A 19,397-nucleotide genomic window follows, 5' to 3' on the forward strand; every position below is an offset into this window, starting at 1 on the left:
CTTTGGGTTTTTAAAAAGCTATAAAGGTATTTTAGAAAATTTAATACAGACTATACATTTTATGTTACTGCAGTGATGTTAATTTTCTCATGTGATAATGGTATCCTTGTTATGTCAGAGAATGACCTTATTCAACATAAAATGTATTCTCAATATCAGGAGCACAGTGGATACTTTACACTCTTCTTTTATTAACCAGGAGGCAGATGAAGTACGAGTATGGGAAGCAGAACGACCCACTGTACTAAATTCCTGAAGGCAGTTTAGGCCACTTCGGCAGAGGAGTAGTGAACAGTTTCATGTGAGTCATCTCCCTGCGATGTTCCCCATCAACTGGTCAGATAAAGAACAGAAGTCAATGCTGACCTTTGCATTTTTAGGGAGACACTATGAACCTGGTCCAAGAATCCCATTCAGCAAGCTGGTCTATCCAGGGCACATTCTTCTTCACATGCCAACACCATCCTAGAATTTTTCACATGGCCTTCCATATACTTACGGGCCCTGTCAAATCAAGAGAAAATGTAAGGGGACCAGCATATCTAAGGATCCATCTCACTAGGACAGGTTTTTCTGCCAATTTTCAAGACAGCCTATCTTGCCATTCTAATGAGATTTTGGATGCTGAATTACTTGGTCTAACGTACCTAACAAGTCACTGCAAAACTTAGGTGAACATCCCTGAGGTTCTAACTCTCAGACTCTACCTTCAGCGGTACCATTTAGAAGAATAATCACCAAGGAGAAACGTCTTTAGAAAATTAATGGCAAATACTTCATAAAATACTCTTTTAGCAGGGTCCTTCAGGTTACAAGGTTAAGAACACATCTTAACCTAATAGCACCATAATAAAATGTATTTTATATTCATAAAGTCTGAGGCAGAGTTGTTGCTGTGGGATTCTGGGGATGATGGGGTGATTCTTTTACTCCAAACCAAGTTCCCAAGCCCAGAAGTCAGGAATGCATCACTTGAGAAGAGGGGAGGGGGAGCAAGGGTTTTGTGCTTGGTCTGTGAGCAGGAGAAGGCCGTGAAGATGAGGCCAGGAGAGCAGCAGCAAAAAGTCTCTCGGAAGAAAGCTCTGAGTGATTGGAATGCTCTTTAGACTTATTTCATAGGGAACAGGAGCTGAGACTGAATGATGAGCAATTACTCTAGTGCCACTGAATTTTGTCTCCTTGGCTTCCCTGGCTCCCAAGGACTGCATCACATGCTCTTTGCTGCCTTCCTCTTTTTCTACTCGGTGACATTCATGGGAAACACGGTCATCATCGCGGTGGTCTGTGTGGATAAGCGTCTGCAGTCCCCCATGTATTTCTTCCTCAGCCACCTCTCTGCCTTGGAGATCCTGATCACATCCGTCATCGTCCCCATCATGCTCTGGGGCTTGCTGCTCCCCGGGAGGCAGACAATATCTCTGGCAGGATGCATTGCCCAGCTCTTCCTGTACCTTTCTTTGGGGACAACGGAGTTTGCATTACTGGGAGTCATGGCTGTGGACCGTTACGTGGCTGTCTGTAACCCTTTGAGGTACAACATCATTATGAACAGCCACACCTGCAGCTGGCTGGTAAGTGTGTCGTGGGTGTTTGGGTTCCTTTGTGAAATCTGGCCAGTCTGTGCCACGTCTCAGCTTATTCTGCAAAGCAAACATGCTAGACCATTTTTTATGTGACTGAGGGCAACTGCTCAAACTCTTTTCCAATAATACTATTTTCGTAGAGTTCATTCCCTTTTTAATGGCTGTTTTTGTTCTTTTGGGTTCTCTGGCACCAACAGTTGTCTCCTACACTTACATCATCTCCACCATCCTCAAGATCCCCTCAGCCTCCGGCCGCAGGAAAGCCTTCTCCACGTGTGCCTCCCACATCACCTGTGTGGTGATCGGCTACGGCAGCTGCCTGTTCCTCTATGTGACACCCAAGCAAACGCAAGCAGCTGAGTACAATAAGATAGTTTCCCTGCTGATTTCTGTGGTAACCCCTTTCCTGAACCCTTTCATCTTCACCCTCCGAAACAACAGAGTCAAAGAGGCCCTTTGGGATGGAGTGAAATGATGCTGTGAGCTACTCAGGATCTGGCCTTCCCCTAAGCCATTTTGTGTGGGAAAACTCTCATCATGGAGCCAGGAATAATCTGAAAAGTACTTATTCATCTCTGAGCTGCATCTTGTCATCATCAAATCGTCTGTGTGCAACATGAGTCTAACAAGTCATCGCCATGGTTTTCATGTGGTTGTTTGGTAGCTCAAAAACTTATTTTATTATCTTAAAGATATATACACACACACATACATATACAGGGTGGATCAAAAGCAGGTTTACAGTTGTTCATATGGAAAATAATACAAAACTAGTAAATAATAATACAAGAATGAACTCCGTGTTTCAGGTACTTACAAGTATAAAACCTAATTTGCCCAGTCCTGTATTCGTACACATATAAATATATGATTTTTCAAGTTATGGTACAGTTCACAGTAAAACTTAAAAACTAAGTGTAAAAAATATGTGTGCTATTTAGATTTCTGAACAGAAAAGGCTAGCTGCCTACTTAATTACAGGTTTTGAGCATTTTCCTAGGACGTGTCCCGCTCTTTGTGTCCTGCATGTAAATCTCCCTGCTCCTTGTCTGGCTCAAACGTATTCTCTTGATTTCCTGTCCGAACGCCCTGGGGCCTCGTTTCTTCTCCACAGAGTGTAGAGAAGGAAGTCATTTCACAATTCCAGACGCCTTTACAGCACCAGGGTGGCTGGTTTTTAAACACCAACACACCTGTAACTTGTGGACTGCCTCAGGGAGAGAGAGGCAGGAAGTGTTCTCTCACTCAGTAGCATCCAGACCATGCTGCCTGCCACGGGGTGGAAGGGGGGCAGTGGAGCAGCTGTGGGGCTGAAGTGACAAGGGTGGGCGGGCTCTCTGGGCTGAGGGGGCGTGCACTGGGGGCAAAAGCAGGGGCAGGCTCTGCTGCCTCTCCCTGCAGTTCTCACATTCTCCAGTCTATTCATGGTCTGTGGCTTCCTGTCCTGTCTCCTCTTGGTGACAGAGCCTGCGGCTCTGGTTCTCCAGGGCATTGCTTAGTTCTCCTTTTCCTCTGCCCCCTCAGCATCCCAGAGTTTACCCTGCTGTGACCCAGCTTTCCACTGAGCTGTCCCCATGTTGGTTTCCTGTGTTTCCCAACCTTGACCCACCCTGTTTCCAGTTAACATTTCCATTGCTATGTCATAAGCACAATTTTACCCACTACCACATTTCTGTAATAACAAAATACTGATAGCTGAGTGGAATATGCATAGGTGGTTGGTTAAAGAAACATGTTTTATCTGAACAATGGAATATTGTGTAGCTATAAAAAGAATAAAGAAGCTCTGTTTTCAATGACTAGAAATGACCTCCAAGCTATATTGTTAAACGAGAAAAGCAAAGCTCACTGAAGTTAGTATTCAGCCTTCTGTGTAAGGAGAGAGTGGAAACAGATGTACAGTGAGTCCTCACTGAACGTTGTTGATAGGCTCTTAAAATTGGCAAAATGATGTGTTATAAAACCAGTTTTATTGTGAGTGTAATGATATACATGAGAATTCAATTTCTATGGCAACTTTGCCACAAAATGAGGAGGACCTGCTGCACGTTTATACTTGTGTGTGCTTATATTTGCATGTCGACAGCGTGGCAAGAATCTAGTGGGGGATTGGGCCCACGGAATGGGGAAGGGAGCCTGGCTGTTCCCGGTGTGTGGCTGTGTGTGTCTTGCCTGCACAAATAAAATAGTTGCCTTTCTTCATGTCTTAGAAACGTAGTAATTTAACCTCTTATCTTTTATTTATGAACTAATGTATTTATTACTTCTGTTACACAGAAATACCTGCTTATGTATTGATATATACATATATTTCTCTGACAGGAAGATATTTAGTAAGTGGAGCCTCCTCTAAAAATCAAAACATTTTGGGAAATATTTTTAGAACGTAACATAAAAGCTGGGAGCTGAAGAAGAATATCAATGTGGCACAAAGCCAGGAAGGGACTTGCCCAAGGTCACACTGTTAGTATGTAGGACCCAAACCTACGCAGTCTGGCTTCAGAGTTCATCTTCTTAACCACTGTGCTGAATAGCCCACATTGCCGCATTGTGCAATGCTAATTGTCTGTCTTCATCTGAACTACTCGTTATTCACTCTTGTATCAGGATAGTCTAGGTTTTGTTATAATGATAACCTCAGAAATCCCTGTAGCTCACAATAACCAGTGCGTATTGTTTTCTCAGTATTGGTCCATCATGGTCAGTGTCCCTCTGCTCCTGATGGTCTTTAGTATAGTCCAGGTTAACAGGGGGAGCCCCATCCCTAATGGGACGGGGGGACAGAGTGGGGTAAACCGTGGTCAGATTTCATTGGCCAAACCAAGTGACAAGGCCAAGCCTGCTGTCAGCAGGGTAAGAAAGGGTTCTCCTCCTTCTGGGAGGGACAGTGAATTTGTGAACAATAATATCATCTACCACAATGTCTAACTTTTATCCAAAAGCATAAGATCATGAATGTCTAAAAAAGGGTAACTTTATACATTGCACTTTTCTTAGATTGTTATAGTCTGTTGCTTCTATCATCTGGATACGTGCTTATAACTAGATTCAAGAAGGAAAAAAATCGGAGAGAACATTGCTTTCAATCCTGAAAGTTTAAAAAGTCAGCACCTGGAGAAACTGGATATCCACAAGCAGAAGAATGGATTTGGATTCTTATCTTATACCATATACAAAAATGAGCTCAAAATAGATCAAAGATCTAGATATAAGAGGTAAAACTATAAAATTCTCAGAGGAGATCATAGGGGAACTGCTTCATGACACTGTATTTGGCAATGATTTAATGGATATGACACCAAAAACATGGGAAACAAAAGGAAAAAATAGGTAAATTGGACTTTATCAAAAGTAAAACCTTTTGTGCATCAAAGGACACCATCAAGAGAGTGAAAAAGCAAATCGAAGAGCCACTTCTAAGAGAAAGATCTCAGCCACAAATCTTCCATGAAGGGCTTCCCCTGTTGTTATTGCCATTGAGGTCCATGGTGGGGATCATTTAAGCATTTTAAATGACACAAGCATTTTGTATGAAGGGCATTACTTGTCTGTTAAAACAGTAAGGAAATTAAGGCACAGGAAGGATAAGGAATTGCAGATTCACATTGCATATTGGACACAAAATCAGAAATCTAATCCAATGGTGTATTAGATTTCCATTGCTTTTTTTTAAAAACCACCCCACTGCTACCCTATGAAGTGACATTGATCTATTCTTCAAATTATCTGGCCACCCCTGTCCCTCAGTAATAAACTTCTGGTCCTCACATTTCCTTTGTACTCCCTACCCGCACCCCAGTCCAGCCCACGAGGCCCCTTTCAGAACTGTGCAGAACACTTGTTCATCTTGGGGAAAATTTGAGCTGTCTGTCACCTGGAAAAATCACTGGGTGTCTACATTTCCAGACTCTGAAAGTCTGCAATTTACTCTGTCATAGAATAGGAAGTGTGGCAACCACAGTTCTGCCTTTTCAAAGCAGAATGGTTGTTTTTTCTTCTCTGTAGTCTGAATTCTGGGGATTACCTTTGGTTAGAATTCTGCTTATTCTTTTTTTTTTTTTTTTACCACAAACTCAGCTCCTCTTCCCTTCCCTAGCTGTGACACTCTTCTTTGCTAATACCATCAGATTACTGATATAATTCCAATGTCCGCTCTACCCCAAACTTGAATTATTTCTGGCAATCTCCTTCAAGCAAATCCTAATACCCAATGCATCATCTCATGTTTTAAAATTATGAATAAGTGGCATGCTAATTAATAAAAAATCATGAAGCATAGAAATACAGGAACAGAACTTAGTGGTGTAATAAAAATAAAACTGACACTTTAATTCAACACCCATCTAATGACAGAACCATTATGACACTTTGTCATTTGATGTAAATAAATGGTAAGCATTTTACTTAGGCGACTATAATCTCCGTTAATTTTGTAAGTCTCTCCTATGATTTACTTCTTGTCACTGAAAACCCACGGCATCTCTTTTCTTCATGCCATGCACTGAGGAGGGTGTGTAGCCAAAGATGACTCGAAAGTCATCTTTCGAGTATGGAGAAGAGAGAGGATGCCCTACAACTCTTCTGCCTCTTTCTTGCCTTCCTTCCTGTCTTGCCAAGTGAACTCATTGTTTTTTTCCCATATGATTTCCATTTGTCCCTGGTGTCCCTTTTCCCCAAATGCCCACTCCTTGCCTCTATCCAATGTTTTCTTGAGCATCCCTCCCCTTTTTCTGTTTTAAAGATTTAATTTATTTATTTTTAGAGAGAGGGGAAGGGAAGGAGAAAGAGAGGGAAAGAAACATCAATGTGTGGTTGCATCTTGCATGCCCCCCATCTTGCATACCACTGGCCTGCAACCTAGCCATATGCTCTGACTGGGAATTGAACCGGTGACCCTTTGTTTGAAGACCCACACTCAATCCACTGAGCTACACCAGCCAGGGCCTATCCCTCCACTTTTTCTACTTCTTGATCAGCTGGACCTGTCCAGGGCCAGGGTGATGCCAACCAGTGCATGGCCGTGGTGTCTTTGGATCAGTAGGCTGTCCCCGATAGCCGAGTCTCTACGGAACTGCAAGGAGGAATATGTGATCACTAAGGCCTAAGAGATGATCCCAGTTTCTTAAAATATACACAAGAAATAGGATCAAATAGGATATAACAAATAGAATATGTTATAATCAGATATAATCAAATATAATCTGTTAAAGTGAACATTCAGGTCAAGACCAAGAAGGTTTTTAGCTTGAATCTCTCTTAGGACTTTGCTAGAGAACAGGAATTCAGTCATCTTGGCCACTGGTTGTCTTAAAAGGAGTTTCCTAGCAGATTCCTGCCTGCCTGGACCCCTTCTTCTCCCCTGGAACAGTGCTTTCTCTGCTCCAAGCCTGGCTCTAGGAGCCCTTCCCCAGCTCTGGCCTCAATTCAGGCTGAGGAGGGCCTGTGCTGTCCCACCTAGGGTGGGCTGGGGTCATGGGACAGGGGCCTCTTGGGAACAGATGAGGTCACAGAGGTAGCAGGAGAAACACTGTTGACTCATCAGAGATGCTCAGTTCTATAGAAACACACCCGACTTAATACCACCTGAGGTGCCCCTATAAAACCGACCCTCTTCCCTGGATATGGCTGGTCTCCAATCCCCCAAGGTGGAGTTCAGAAGCCCATTCCCCCCACCAACAGTCCAGGACCTGTTCCAGTTTACAGATGGATGAAGGGGGCTTTGACTCAATGACCCGTTCGGGTCCAAAAAGAATCACAGGTGTGACTGTCCCAGGAAATGGGATCTTGAGGAATTGCTGGGTCAGAGTCGGGAGTGCACCTCAGCTGTGTCTATGCAAGTTAATTTGTGGAAGGGCCTGTGCGTCCACTCTGAGGATTCATTAGGAAGCTCTGCCCATAACCTGTGGGAGACAGCACAGTAATTTGATGTTTGGTATTTTCTTCTGCTGTCCTCATAGGTGTATTTCTTGTTCTTGTCAGAGACCACAGAGAACAGTCATTTGGTGGGCTTGTCACAGATCCACCGGTGTTGGGTGTCACACAATGCAGCATCAAATGTCTTTGTTAGGCCCATGGTCACACAGTTGAAACTTGGAAGCTGATTGGTGACACTAAAGGGGAAAAGATCGTGTGGTTACAACCCATCATGCTAGCCCTGTTTTTTCCTGATTTCAGTTCTCTTAGGTCCCAAGTTCATCTCTAACTTTCATGTGAACTCTCCTGTGAGCTTTTCTGGACTCACAGCCTTGGATTAATTCACTCTGTGTTTGGTCAGAAACATCTCATGGGTCATCTGTCCCATTTCCCCCCAGAAATAATATTCTTGTACTGAAGGTACTGTGAGCACAGCGGGAGGCCTGACAGGGGGAGGAAGAGATTTCTCTTTCCTTTCTGGGCAGCAGGCAGCTTTAGGAAACACTTGGTTGGACGTCTCCCACCTCTTTTTCTATCATTTAGTCCCTTCCAGTTTGACTGGAAAGAGTCTGGTTTCATGGAAAGGTCAAGAGTTTGAGAATCAAATGGATATGGCATCAAATTGTGGCTCCACCCATTCTCAGCTTGGTGACATTTGACACATTTTTAAGTCTCTCATCCTCCAGTCAACTGCCTATTAAATGAGGATTAATAAAAGCTTTCTCTACAGCATCACTGTTAATACTACAGAAATGACATGTGTAAAGGGCCTGGCACATAGTGGACAGTGAATATGCATTTCCTCTCCTCTGCAGGATGCCCACTTACAGGCTGGAGGGCTGACTTGCTTTCTGTCTGACTCAACCTCTCCTGACGTACACTGCAGTGTCATGTTGTCCACCAGTGCTCTGTCCATGTCAGGGCAGATGGGAGATAGCTCTTGGGAGTTAACATTCATAGATATAAGGTGCAGGCAAATTGTTTATGATTTCCTTTCTTTTAGATAAAGAAGTCACATCTGGGGAACTTGTAAGAACCTAGTAATAAAATGTTATCTGTGGGTTAAAAAAGACTTATGAGCTATAGCATGAGAGACTTACGAGATATATTTGGATCCTGATTAAAAAAAATTGAAAACATAAAATAATTTGTTACAGGAATATTCTTCGCTCTACTTAGAAATGTTTGATATGTTCCACAATAGTAAAGCATTTACAGAAAAATGTGTCTCTGGGAATAGATGGGTTGGAAGAAAGGAGAGGAAGAGAACAAGGAAAGATGGAGAGGAAAGATGTAGGTCCCAGCCTTCGTGTCATCCAGGACAAACCCACCGAATCTCAGGTCTAGACTCTTGAGCCAAACAAAGATCCCTAGGAAAATGTGAAATGTTTACATACTTGCCGTTGAAAATGGAGTTGTTGATCCAACGCCACCTTTTCTCTGCTTGCTGGTATTGTAAGCCAATAAAATACTTCTCAGCTCCAGTTATGTTCTGGAGAAACTTCTAGAAAACAGAAGGTTCTTTGCTGTCATTTCCCTTGTGTCAGGGGGCCCATGATTATATCCGATTCCGGGATCAAGGAAGACTGGCAGGGGACTCTGGGACCGGCTACTGCTGGCAGCCAACATAAACCCCAGAGAAGTAATTCCCAGTCTACCCAGGGAATTGGGATCCCTTGGAGACCTTGTCAAAACAGGCTGTGAAGTCTGCTGTAGGGGACCAAGGATTTAGATTCTAACATATTCCCAAGTGATGGGCAATGACAGGGGAGGGTTCTATACCATCTAAAACAAAGTCATTTCATATACATCCCCTGTCTTGGCACTCTCTGCATAGGATTGTTTCACTGATTGCCAGAAATTTTATATTCCAAACGAGATTTGGTCAAGTGAATTTGTCAAGTACTTGGCAAGAGAGAACAGATTTAAAGTGTATTGCTAAAGCATATAATTCCACGAGAAATAATCAGTGCTTATTGAGTATTTGTTGACTTGACACTAATCCAAGACATCTTAGTTTCTATATTAAATTAAAGAATAACGTATCTCCCAGCCAGCAGGCTGGGAACTCCTGGCCTCTTCTATACTCTTTACATACTCAGTGGACATCCAAGTCCACTGGGCTGTTCTCTGCCTTAGTCCCGCCTTTCCCAATGTTCTCCTTCCTGGAAATATCCACTTTTATTATTTTTAAAAACCAATGACCAAATTTACTCATTTAACAAACATTTCAGTGTCTATTATGTGCCAGACATTGTATGAGGCTGGGGATATGGAAACAAGTTTGTTTCTCCTATAGAAATTATTATCTAAAACAGCGGTTGGCAGGCTAAATCCAGACTCTAGCCCATTTTCATAAATAAGGCTTTGTTAAAACATAGCCAGGCCCACTTTAAAAAAATATTGTTTAATGGCTGCTTTTGAGGTACAATGGCAGCAGCATTAAGTAGTGTGACGGAGACCTTATGACCTGACAGGCATAAAATATATGCTATCTGACTCTTTAAGAAAAAAATGTGCTGACCTGTGGCCTAACACAAGGGCTCTTAACTCTTTTGCTTGGCAAGCTTTCTAGGGGATCTATGAAGCTGTTAGAATTGTATTCAAAATATCAGGCTCATATAATGTTTCTGGGAAGAGGTGCATAGATTTCACTTCCAGTTCTAAGACCTCAGTCATGCCAATATGTTGAAGATGCAGAGCTATATTAAGAGAAGGTGGATGAGTCAACCTACACAGTGTGGTGCCCCAGGAAATACATGCTAAGTTGGGCACAGGCAGAAAGAGGAAGTGATTGATTCTGCGTGAATTTGGGGGTTTCCAGAAAGACTCTAGAAGAGGTGATGCTTGAGATGAATTTTGGCAGATAGCTGTCTATTAGGCAAATGCTAGGCAAGGGCGTGGGTCAAGGTTTGACTTTCTGGAAGAGGGAGCATCTGATCACAGGTAGACTGCAGAGCAGCCTGGAGCATTTGAGGAACTGCTAAATGTTTGGTGTGGTTAGTGAAAAGGTAGGAGGGAGATGGCGTGGGACACAGACCTTGAGAGGCTGGGCTGTGTGTCCTGCTAGGGAAGCTGGACCCTCCATGGCAAATGCCTGCTGCACAGGCAGTTTGGAGCCATAGAGATTTTATTAGATCAGTTCCATGGAGGGTAGGTAAGAAGGGTCAAAACTAGAGGCAAAGTGAGGAGTTAGAAGAATTTTGAAGAAATCTAGATGAGAAGTGAATTATTTTCTATAGGGATGGATAGGAAAGGATTTGTTTAGTGACTAATTTAAGAGTGAAGAGAAAAGGTCCGGTCCCAGCAAACTGTCAGCACTTGATCTTGGGTGGCAGGATTACTCACCAGTGTTTGGAATGTAATAAGAGGGGCAGGTGGGTAGAGTTTAGTGGACTCAGTTGGAATATGGTGAGTTTGTGGTGCTTCTGAAACATCAAAGGGCAATTTGATGTACTGTCTGGTCTGGTCTTCAGCTAGCCAGAAGAGGCTGGGCTGCAGATACAGATGTGAGAATCCTCAACGAACCACTGGTGTGGAGCTTTTTCTTGGCTTAGCATGGAGTATGAGTGGTAGAAAATGCCAAGGATGATGCTTGAGATGCACCAAGACTTAAGGGTTGAGTAGAAGAAAAGAGGCTATCAACTTTCTGTCCCATTCCTTGCTTCTCTTCTTTTTTCTCCCCACTCTTTTGCTCCTGGTGTTCTACCATAAAGTATTTTTTCTTCCCACAGGGGTCCTTAGCCTTAGAAGATCTATCACTGTTTGTTGGATGGCTACATCCAAGATTCACAGAAGATCCTCATAGAAATTCTAAAAAGGGTGAAGGGACAAAGGGGAGGGAAGCAAGATTACTGTATGCAGCACAGTGTCTAACTGTCTACGAATGCCTAGGATTTGCAGGAGAGGCTATTATAAACTAAAATGTATTATGGTCTAAAATTGAATAGAGTGTAGGTTTTGGAGTTAGAGAGCTCTCAAGTCCATACACTTGGTAGGTGTATGACCTTGGTCAAAATATTCCTCTGTGCCCTAGTTTTCTCATATATAAATTATGGATAATAATATCTCCTCAGAATTGTTCTGACAATAAAGGAGATAATAAAACAAATATTTTTGCATAGTGTTAGCTATTTTCATCGTAATTGGAAACTGAAATTCCAATTCTATGACCTAATTCTTTGTGTTTCTTATATCACTCATTTTGTTAATTTGCAGCTTCCATATTACGAGGCAAACTGTGATGATACATTAATTAACAGCTCATATCTTTGCAGGTCTTCCATAATTCTTAAACAACTTTTATACACATTAGCTCATTTGGCCATTCCTTGCACTTCAAGTATTCTGGTCCATTCCCAGGATACTAGTCTGTTCTTGTGCCCCCCCGGGAGAAACCACAGAGGGTGGGTTTCATGAGCTCAAGTAGTTCGAGGAGCACATCTCAGAGCTACCGAGAAGGGTCTCCCATCTCCCTGTTGAGGACAAGGAGCTCGAGCTCCCAGCCAGCCACCTCTCCACCCTTCACCCCCAGTGTGCCCCTGCTCCGCCAGTCAGGTTGCTACCACCTCCTGCCCCTGACGCTGGCAATAGGTAGGCTGCTTTATGTGCCCCCTAGTACTCTCACCAGTTTCTCTGGTGTGTTGACAATGGCCAAAGTCGATCCTTCTTCTTCACAAATGGCCCTACTTTCATCCCAGGACATTTCAGACGTGGACAAGAAAAAACATCTTCCTTGATGAAAATCCCACCTCCTGGGGCAGACTAAGGAAATTTAAGGGAAGAGAGTATGAGATTAGTGGTCGAAGGTGTGAGCCCTGGAACCGAGTCAGAGGACACAGGGACATGGGTTTGTTTATGATTATGTTCATGCAAATCAGCCTCAACCTAGGAACAAGTTTTATCTAGTTGAGTCTCAATTTCCCTGTCTATAACATGAAGGGAATGAATTAGAAGGTCTTTTTCCATCCCTTTGAGCAAAAATGTTTCATGAGAAAGGGGGCATTGGAAAAAGTTTTTAAGAACTCTGGACATGAGCTGGGACCAGGTGACTCAGTTGGTTGGAGGGTCGTCCCATACACCAAAAGGTTGTGGGTTCCATCCCCGATCAGGGCACATATGGGGGGGGCAACTAATTGATGTTTCTCTCTCTCTCCCCCTCTCCCTACCCTTCCCCTTCTCCGTTTTATCCCCTCCTTTCCCTGTCTCTCTAAAATCAGTAAGAACATATCCTTGGGAGAGGATTAAAAAAAAAGTCAGTACCTGAGAACCTGGGGGTGGAGAGGAGGTAGTAACTCTGCTCTTTACCTGCTCCAGAGCTCTCTGTGGGAGTGAAGCTGATGTTACTGTTCCCAAAAATCTGTGGGACTGAAATGAGAAGAAAACCTGAAGGTAGGCATGTGATGAATGCAACACACAGACATCAGACATCAGCTGTTCAGTCCCTGTGACTATTGTCTCTGGACAGTGGAGGTGACAGGAGGCTCTCGGCCACTCTGTGCTAGAATTTTTCAGAGATTTTCTTCCTTGGAAACTTCCATCTAACTACTACCATTATTTGTCATGCCCCACACCCCAAATTCTAGTTCATGTCTTATTGTTTGTTTGTATTTAGGTGTGGCAATAGGTGTAAAATGCTGAGAGAAAGAACAGGAGAAAGGAAGAGGAATGGATGAATTTAGTATCAGAAGGAAATCTCTCCCTCCCTTCTCCTGTCCACCTCTGACAGTATTTTCCCCAAAGGGCTATTTGGGCCACTTCCCCTGCAGGCACCACACAGCATCTTCGCTGCTCTCCCCAGGCCTGGTGCCTCGAACCCTGTATGAAAATGCATCATCTTGGCCCTTCTTTCAGGCCCTTCTCTGAGCAGTGCTCAGCAATAAGGACTATGGCTAACTAGAACAAGATTCAAGATCAGGGGCTGGCCATTGGCAGACAAGAAGGCAGGTGAACATTCCTATGGGCAGAAAGGAGTGAAATATTTCTTTGAATAGAAATAAGGAAGTCTTTAGATTCCAAGAGGCCTCATTTGTCCCGGATGCTGGCTGTTGGAGCAAGCAGGCGCAGTGGCTCTGGGGGTGACCAAACACATCCTCAGTGGCCTAATTATGGTGGAAGATGCCTTTAGTTCACCCAGATACCACATTAGCTGCTTACAATTATATTAATAAAACAGACAAGTTTGTACTCTCCTTTTATCTCAGTCTCCAGTTCAGAGGCTCTTTGTGATAGGTGTGGGATAACCTGGTTTTCACCAGAAACTGAACACCACTCCATAAATACTTCATGAGCATCTCTGCCACATAGCTCAGGCCACTGAGAGCCACGGTTGGTACAAAGACAAACAAGAGATTATCCTTCTCCTAAAGATGTACATAGTAGGAAGTGTCTTCAGAGGAATTGAGGAGATCCTCGGGAAAGGTTCAGGAGGAGGTGGGTTTAGTGGGAAGAGCTGTGCCTCCCATCTCCTCACCCCCAAAGCTCTGCCATCGCACCCTGTACTTTATAGTCAACCAGTGTCCCCTGTTGTTATTCTTCTTCTATGGCTTGTCTGCTCTAGTGCTCGGCACACACGGAGATGCTGAATACATTTTTCCCCCAGGGGAATGGGCTTCTTTGTAATAATTCCTTTTTTTTTCTCATTGATTATGCCATTACATTTGTTCTATTTCCCCCCAGTTCTCCTCCACCCTGCACAACCCTCCCCACCATTCCCCCCCCTTTAGTTCATGAACACGTGTCTCGAGTTCTTTAGATTCTGTATTTCCCCTACTATTCTTACCCTCCCCCTATCTATTTTCTACCTACCAATTATGCTACTTATTTTCTGTACCTTCTCCCCCCTTCTCCTTCTCCCACTCCCCTGTTGCTAATCCTCCATGTGATCTTCATTTCTATGGTTCACTCCTGATCCAGCTGTCTTCTTAATTTGCTTTTGTTTTAGGTGTGGTTGTTGATAACTGTGAGTTTGCTGTCCTTTCACTGTTCATCTATTTTATCTTCTTTTTCTCAGGTAAGTCTCTTTAACATTTCATATAATAAGGGCTTGGTGATGATGAACTCCTTGAATTTGATCTTATCTGAGAAGCACTTTATCTGTCCTTCTATTCTAAATGAAAACTTTGCTGGGTAGAGCAATCTTGGTTGTAGGTCTTTGGTTTTCATGACTTGGAATACCTCTTTCCAGCCCCTTCTTGCCTGTAAGGTCTCTTTTGAGAAATCTGCTGACAGTGTGATGGGAACTCCTTTGTAGGTGACAGTCCCCTTATCTCTTGCTGCTTCTAGGATTCTCTCCTTCATTTTAATCTTGGCTAATGTAATGATGATGTGCCTTGGTGTGTTCCTTCTTGGGTCCACCTTCTTTGGGACTCTCTGAGCTTCCTGGATTTCCTAGAAGTCTATTTCCTTTGCCAGAATGGGGACGTTCTCTTTTATTATTTGTTCAAATAAGTTTTCCACTGGTGGCTGTTCCTCTTCCCCTTTTGGTACCCCTATAATTCTGATGTTGGAACGTTTAAAGATGTCCTGGAGGTTCCTAAGCCTCTCCTCATTTTCTTGAATTCTTTTTTCTTTATTCTTTTCTGTTTGGTCATTTTTCCCTTCCTTCTGGTCTACTCCCTTGATTTGAGTCCCAGTCTCCTTTCCATTACTATTGGTTTCCTGTGCATTACTATTCATTTTGATTAGTTTAGCTTTCATATGTTCCTCTAATTTGTGACTAAAATCAACCAGTTCTGTGAGCATCCTGATCACCAGTGTTTTGAACTGTGCATCTGAAAGTTTAGCTATTTCTTCATCACTTAGATTTACGGGTTCTGGGGCTCTGAGTTGTTCTTGAGCCATGTTTTTATCTGTTTGTGCCTGTTATGTATGAGGAGTGGAGCCTTAGTTGTTTACCAGGGTGGGGCTACCCAGGTCGCTGGTTTGTGACTCTATGTGTGGGGGCGGGGTCAGAGAGGGAGCAATGGCGGTCCTCTCTGCTTGCCCAGTCCGTCCCACCGCTCGCCTCCACCTGTTTATCTGAGCGGAAATGTGCAAACCCACAGCCCTGCGCCTTGCAGTCTCAATGCTCAGCTCTTCACTGGTTTATCTGCACGCAAATGCTCAACTGACCGCAGATAGCCAGCCATGCCTCTTCCCTGTGTCCGCCTGTAGCTAGCCCGCACCTGGGATCCTTGCCTTCCGCTGCTTGCACACCACCCCGGTTGGGGATCTTTTTGGCCAACCTGCTCCGCTGCTGGCTTCACCCCTCTTACAGGTTTAGCTGAGCATTTCGTTGTTTTCTGACTCCGTATTGTCGATTTTCTGTGTGGTTGCGTTTATTGTTGTTAAAACTTTATTGTTTTTAAATTTGGTTGTGCGGGGAGGCAAGGTGTTTCCACCTATGCCTCCATCTTGGTGGAAGTCCTGTAATAATTCCTTTAGGGGCACAACGTGTTGGAGTTTATTAAGAGCTTTCCCATTACATTGCAGTGATTCCATCCAAATCCTCCTCATGCCCAGGAGGGAAATGGAGGATCGGACATTTCACTCAGTCTAGTCTAGGATTCCCAAGTATAAAAGGAAGGGAACGAATTAGAAGATTGTTTTCTGGGTGTGCTGCACTTATTTTATTTTATTTTTCAGTTTCGTAGAACTATAACTGACATAGAACATTGTGTAAATTTCAGGCATACAGTGTGATAATTTGATGCATGTATGCATTGCAAAATTTATTACCACAATGAGATAAGTGAACACCTTCATCACTTCAAATAGTTGCCCCCTTTTCACGGTAGTAAGAACATTTAAGATCTACTCTTTTAGCAACTTCCAGGCATCGAATACAGTATTGTTAACTGTAGTCAGCAAGGTTCTCAGGTTGCTGTACCTTAGATGGGCATCCCTAGAGCTTATATATCTTATAAATTAGGATATTTTTATGAACACTTCCTGACAAATAAATCCTTGGGAAAAGTCCTCGAGTGAGGTCTTTAGGAATCCAGCACCTAAGAACCTGGTAGAGAGGAGATTGTTGTCCGCACGTTACTTGTTCCATAGCTCCTTGTGGGGCTGAAGCTGTCATTACTTTCACCAAAAATCCATGGGGCTGCAAAAAACCCCAGCTGTTGGCTCAGGCCCATCTGCAGGGTGAGTATAACAAACATCCCCCATAAGGGCTGCTAGGCACTGACTACTCATGGAAAATTTTGAACTTTTTGACTCTGAGGTAGGTAAACATATGTACATATTTCTGTGGCTATGTTTATTCATTCCTAATTGTATTTTCGTCCTGCTCTTTGCTGTGACAGGAATGGCACCTTCAGGCTGGGCCATCAGGAAGCCAGCTCTTACCATGCCTTCTAACCACATTCCCTCCCTCATTTATTTTCCCTCCTGGAGAAGATTCTACCTGCTGCAATCACAGCAAAATCCCTCAATATGAGGCTTTTCTTTCTAAGCTTTGGACGAATAAGCTTCTATGCACACAGAAGAAAATTTCTGCCTCTGTGAAATCCTTTATCTTAGATTACTGCTTTTAGTACAGCCTATCATCAGGATGAACGGTGGCTGAATTTTCACATTTTAGCAACAACAACAAGCACGGCTGAGTATTTCAGCTCAGATTAGCCAACTCGTACTCCAGGGCAAAAGCTCTGTGTGTGTGTGGGGGGGGGGGGAGGTTCTGCATGTCTAAGGTAGACCAAGGAACCTGGCCCCTTGTCACTTGGAGAAGTGAGAAGGGTCATGTCCATTGCTCACAGGTGGAAGGACTTGGGCACTTCATCTCACCTTCAGAGAAAAGAACAAAGAACAAGACAGCATGGAGCTGGAGTAAGAGGTTGCTCAAATACTCACAATAAAGCAGAAATAAGGTCATTCCGGCAACTTTAAGCGCCACCACGATGAGCACAGAGATGGTCATGTGCCAGTTCATGATGAAGGAGCTGAGGAGGCCTATGGGGATTGGAGCACAGTGCCACGATCAGTGTCTGGGGACGAGAACTCTTTCCACCAGGATACCTGCCAGCATCTTCCTCAGGCACCCTTGGGAAGGAGACTTGGGAGACAGGCGTGACATCGACAGGTGCCAGGAGGAGATACAACACAGGCCCCGAAGATGGGTAGGATTTGTGCTGGTTGGGAGCCTTGGAACTTGGCATGGCATCTCTCCTTCACCCATCCTTTAGCTCTGGGCCTCAGCCCTGTCCCCTTCTGTGGCTACTAAGTTCTGTCTAATAAAGTAAATCCTTTCCTGGACTTTGAAAACCCTTAGCCTTGAAATGATTCCTGTTCCTTAGCACCTTCCTTAGTTGTCTTGGCCACACTGACTTCAGCTGTCAGAAGCCTTAGTCTTAAGGACTGTGCTGGGAGCTGACAGATAGGATGGGTGTCTTTGAAGGTCTTGATGCTGGGGAAGAGCCAACCATCTGTGCAGAGAACAGACCGGTGGACTTACGTGTTCCCCTCCTGGGAGGCTGAGCTTGTTGGCAGGTAGGGATCTTCCCGGTGGTGTTATTCCTGGCACAGTGGGCAGAGGTCCCTTTTCCTGAGAATACATTCCTTCTGCTCAGGCAATGTCCTTCCTTCTTCACAGTCTGTCTGTCTTGGCAGCATCCCCAGGAGAACCCTTCTTCCTGTTCAGTGTTCTTGGCAAAGAGAGAGGGTGGGGCAAAGAGGGGAAGGGAACTGACAGCTTTTGCAAGAGGAAGGTTCCTGCCAGAGCAGTTCCAATACAGAGGACCATTTTTAGGAGAATGTGGAAGACAAAATACCTCAATGCAGATTAATCCTTTCTCTGTATCTGAATGCCATTGAAATACAGTGGGAAGGAAATGTAGTAAACTCTTAAACAAATAGGGAACCTGCATGAACCGTATCTGGAAATTATTTCTACTCTCTTTGCCACCTTTTTGCAAATCTGAAATCACAAATATTAGTGAGCAAGTCCTCATGTGCCCCATTCTGTAGACTCACTGCCTGTCATACAGCTTTGCTCAGTCCCTTCTGGCCCCAGTCCCTCACCCAGTCCATACAGGATGGTGTGCCCTGTGATGATGATGACTCCTCAGTATTTTTTGAACATGGTGCTCTGCTGGGTACAGGGGACAAAGGGAGGGCAAACAATGCTCAAGTCTTATTATCAAAGAGTGTTTATTGCCTTTTAAATTTGAAGTTTTCCTTTTATTACATTTTCCCTTAAAAAGCTACATAGATTCATTAGAATATATTGGTAAAGAAACTCGAAAAAATGAGACATTCATATAAGTTCACACATTTAACTGTGGTCATTGTTAACACCTCTGGGTGTATATTCTTCCAAGATGACTAGGTAGGTAGAAAAAATGGACATTGATTCATTTAGAAATAGAATCATATTGAACATAGGGGTGGGGAAAAAGTATGTTTTTGGAGCATATAGTAGGAGCAAAGCACCAATAGAACCCTCTCCCTTTGCCCAAGCACACCCATACACCTGTATACTTGCTTAACTAGATAATTCTGATTCATCCCTTGGGTCTTAGGCTAAATGCCACTTCTTTCAGGAAAATGCGTCTACTGATTCTCCTTCCCTGCTCCAGCTGGCTTGAGGTGCCCTTTATTTATGGTCTCATTATATCATGTCCTTTTTCCTTGAGAGCGCTTATTGCATGATGATGCTTTTGTGTGCTTCCCCTGCTGGACGCTAGGAAGCCCTGGAGGTGGGGCTAAGCATCTCTCCACCTCTGTGACTCCAGCACATCCACGGGGCTCAGACATGGCAGCGCCGCAACGGGCTTCTAGACTTGTTGGGTTTCATTATTTATGGGAGAGAGGGTAGCAGGGCCCACAAAATATTTCTAATCAATTAACATTTTTTTGCAAAATTTCTTATACTAATTAATAAATTTGCTGTTGTAGTTTTCAGTAAGGATAATTTAA

The 19,397-nt window shown here is 43.7% G+C and overlaps 2 protein-coding genes across 5 annotated transcripts; one reads left to right on the top strand and one right to left on the bottom strand.

Moving 5' to 3' along the window:
• The first annotated feature begins 1,139 nt into the window (after positions 1-1,139).
• Positions 1,140-2,851, top strand: LOC119044293 (olfactory receptor 9A4). Its single transcript, XM_037138562.2, has 2 exons — positions 1,140-1,571; positions 1,781-2,851. Exons 1-2 carry the CDS (start codon positions 1,140-1,142, stop codon positions 1,883-1,885), a joined length of 537 nt encoding a protein of 178 aa, XP_036994457.2. The 3' UTR covers positions 1,886-2,851.
• A 3,270-nt stretch (positions 2,852-6,121) lies between these two features.
• On the bottom strand, positions 6,122-18,078 carry CLEC5A (C-type lectin domain containing 5A). 4 transcript variants are annotated; one of them, XM_037138592.2, is made up of 6 exons: positions 17,935-18,078; positions 17,334-17,432; positions 12,804-12,863; positions 12,124-12,260; positions 8,894-8,997; positions 6,122-7,693 (listed from the first exon to the last, which is right to left on the bottom strand). In XM_037138592.2, exons 2-6 carry the CDS (start codon positions 17,410-17,412, stop codon positions 7,579-7,581), a joined length of 495 nt encoding a protein of 164 aa, XP_036994487.2. In that variant the 5' UTR covers positions 17,413-17,432; positions 17,935-18,078; the 3' UTR covers positions 6,122-7,578. The 4 variants fall into 4 exon arrangements, with proteins under 4 accessions (XP_036994487.2, XP_036994478.2, XP_036994471.2 ...); XM_037138583.2 differs by having other exon boundaries at positions 8,894-9,000; XM_037138576.2 differs by having other exon boundaries at positions 12,759-12,863.
• Between the last annotated feature and the right edge of the window lie 1,319 nt (positions 18,079-19,397).

The sequence above is a fragment of the Artibeus jamaicensis genome, unplaced genomic scaffold (genome assembly GCF_021234435.1).
Source record: "Artibeus jamaicensis isolate MK-2021 breed Jamaican fruit bat unplaced genomic scaffold, CSHL_Jam_final scaffold_2172, whole genome shotgun sequence".
NCBI lineage: Eukaryota > Metazoa > Chordata > Mammalia > Chiroptera > Phyllostomidae > Artibeus > Artibeus jamaicensis.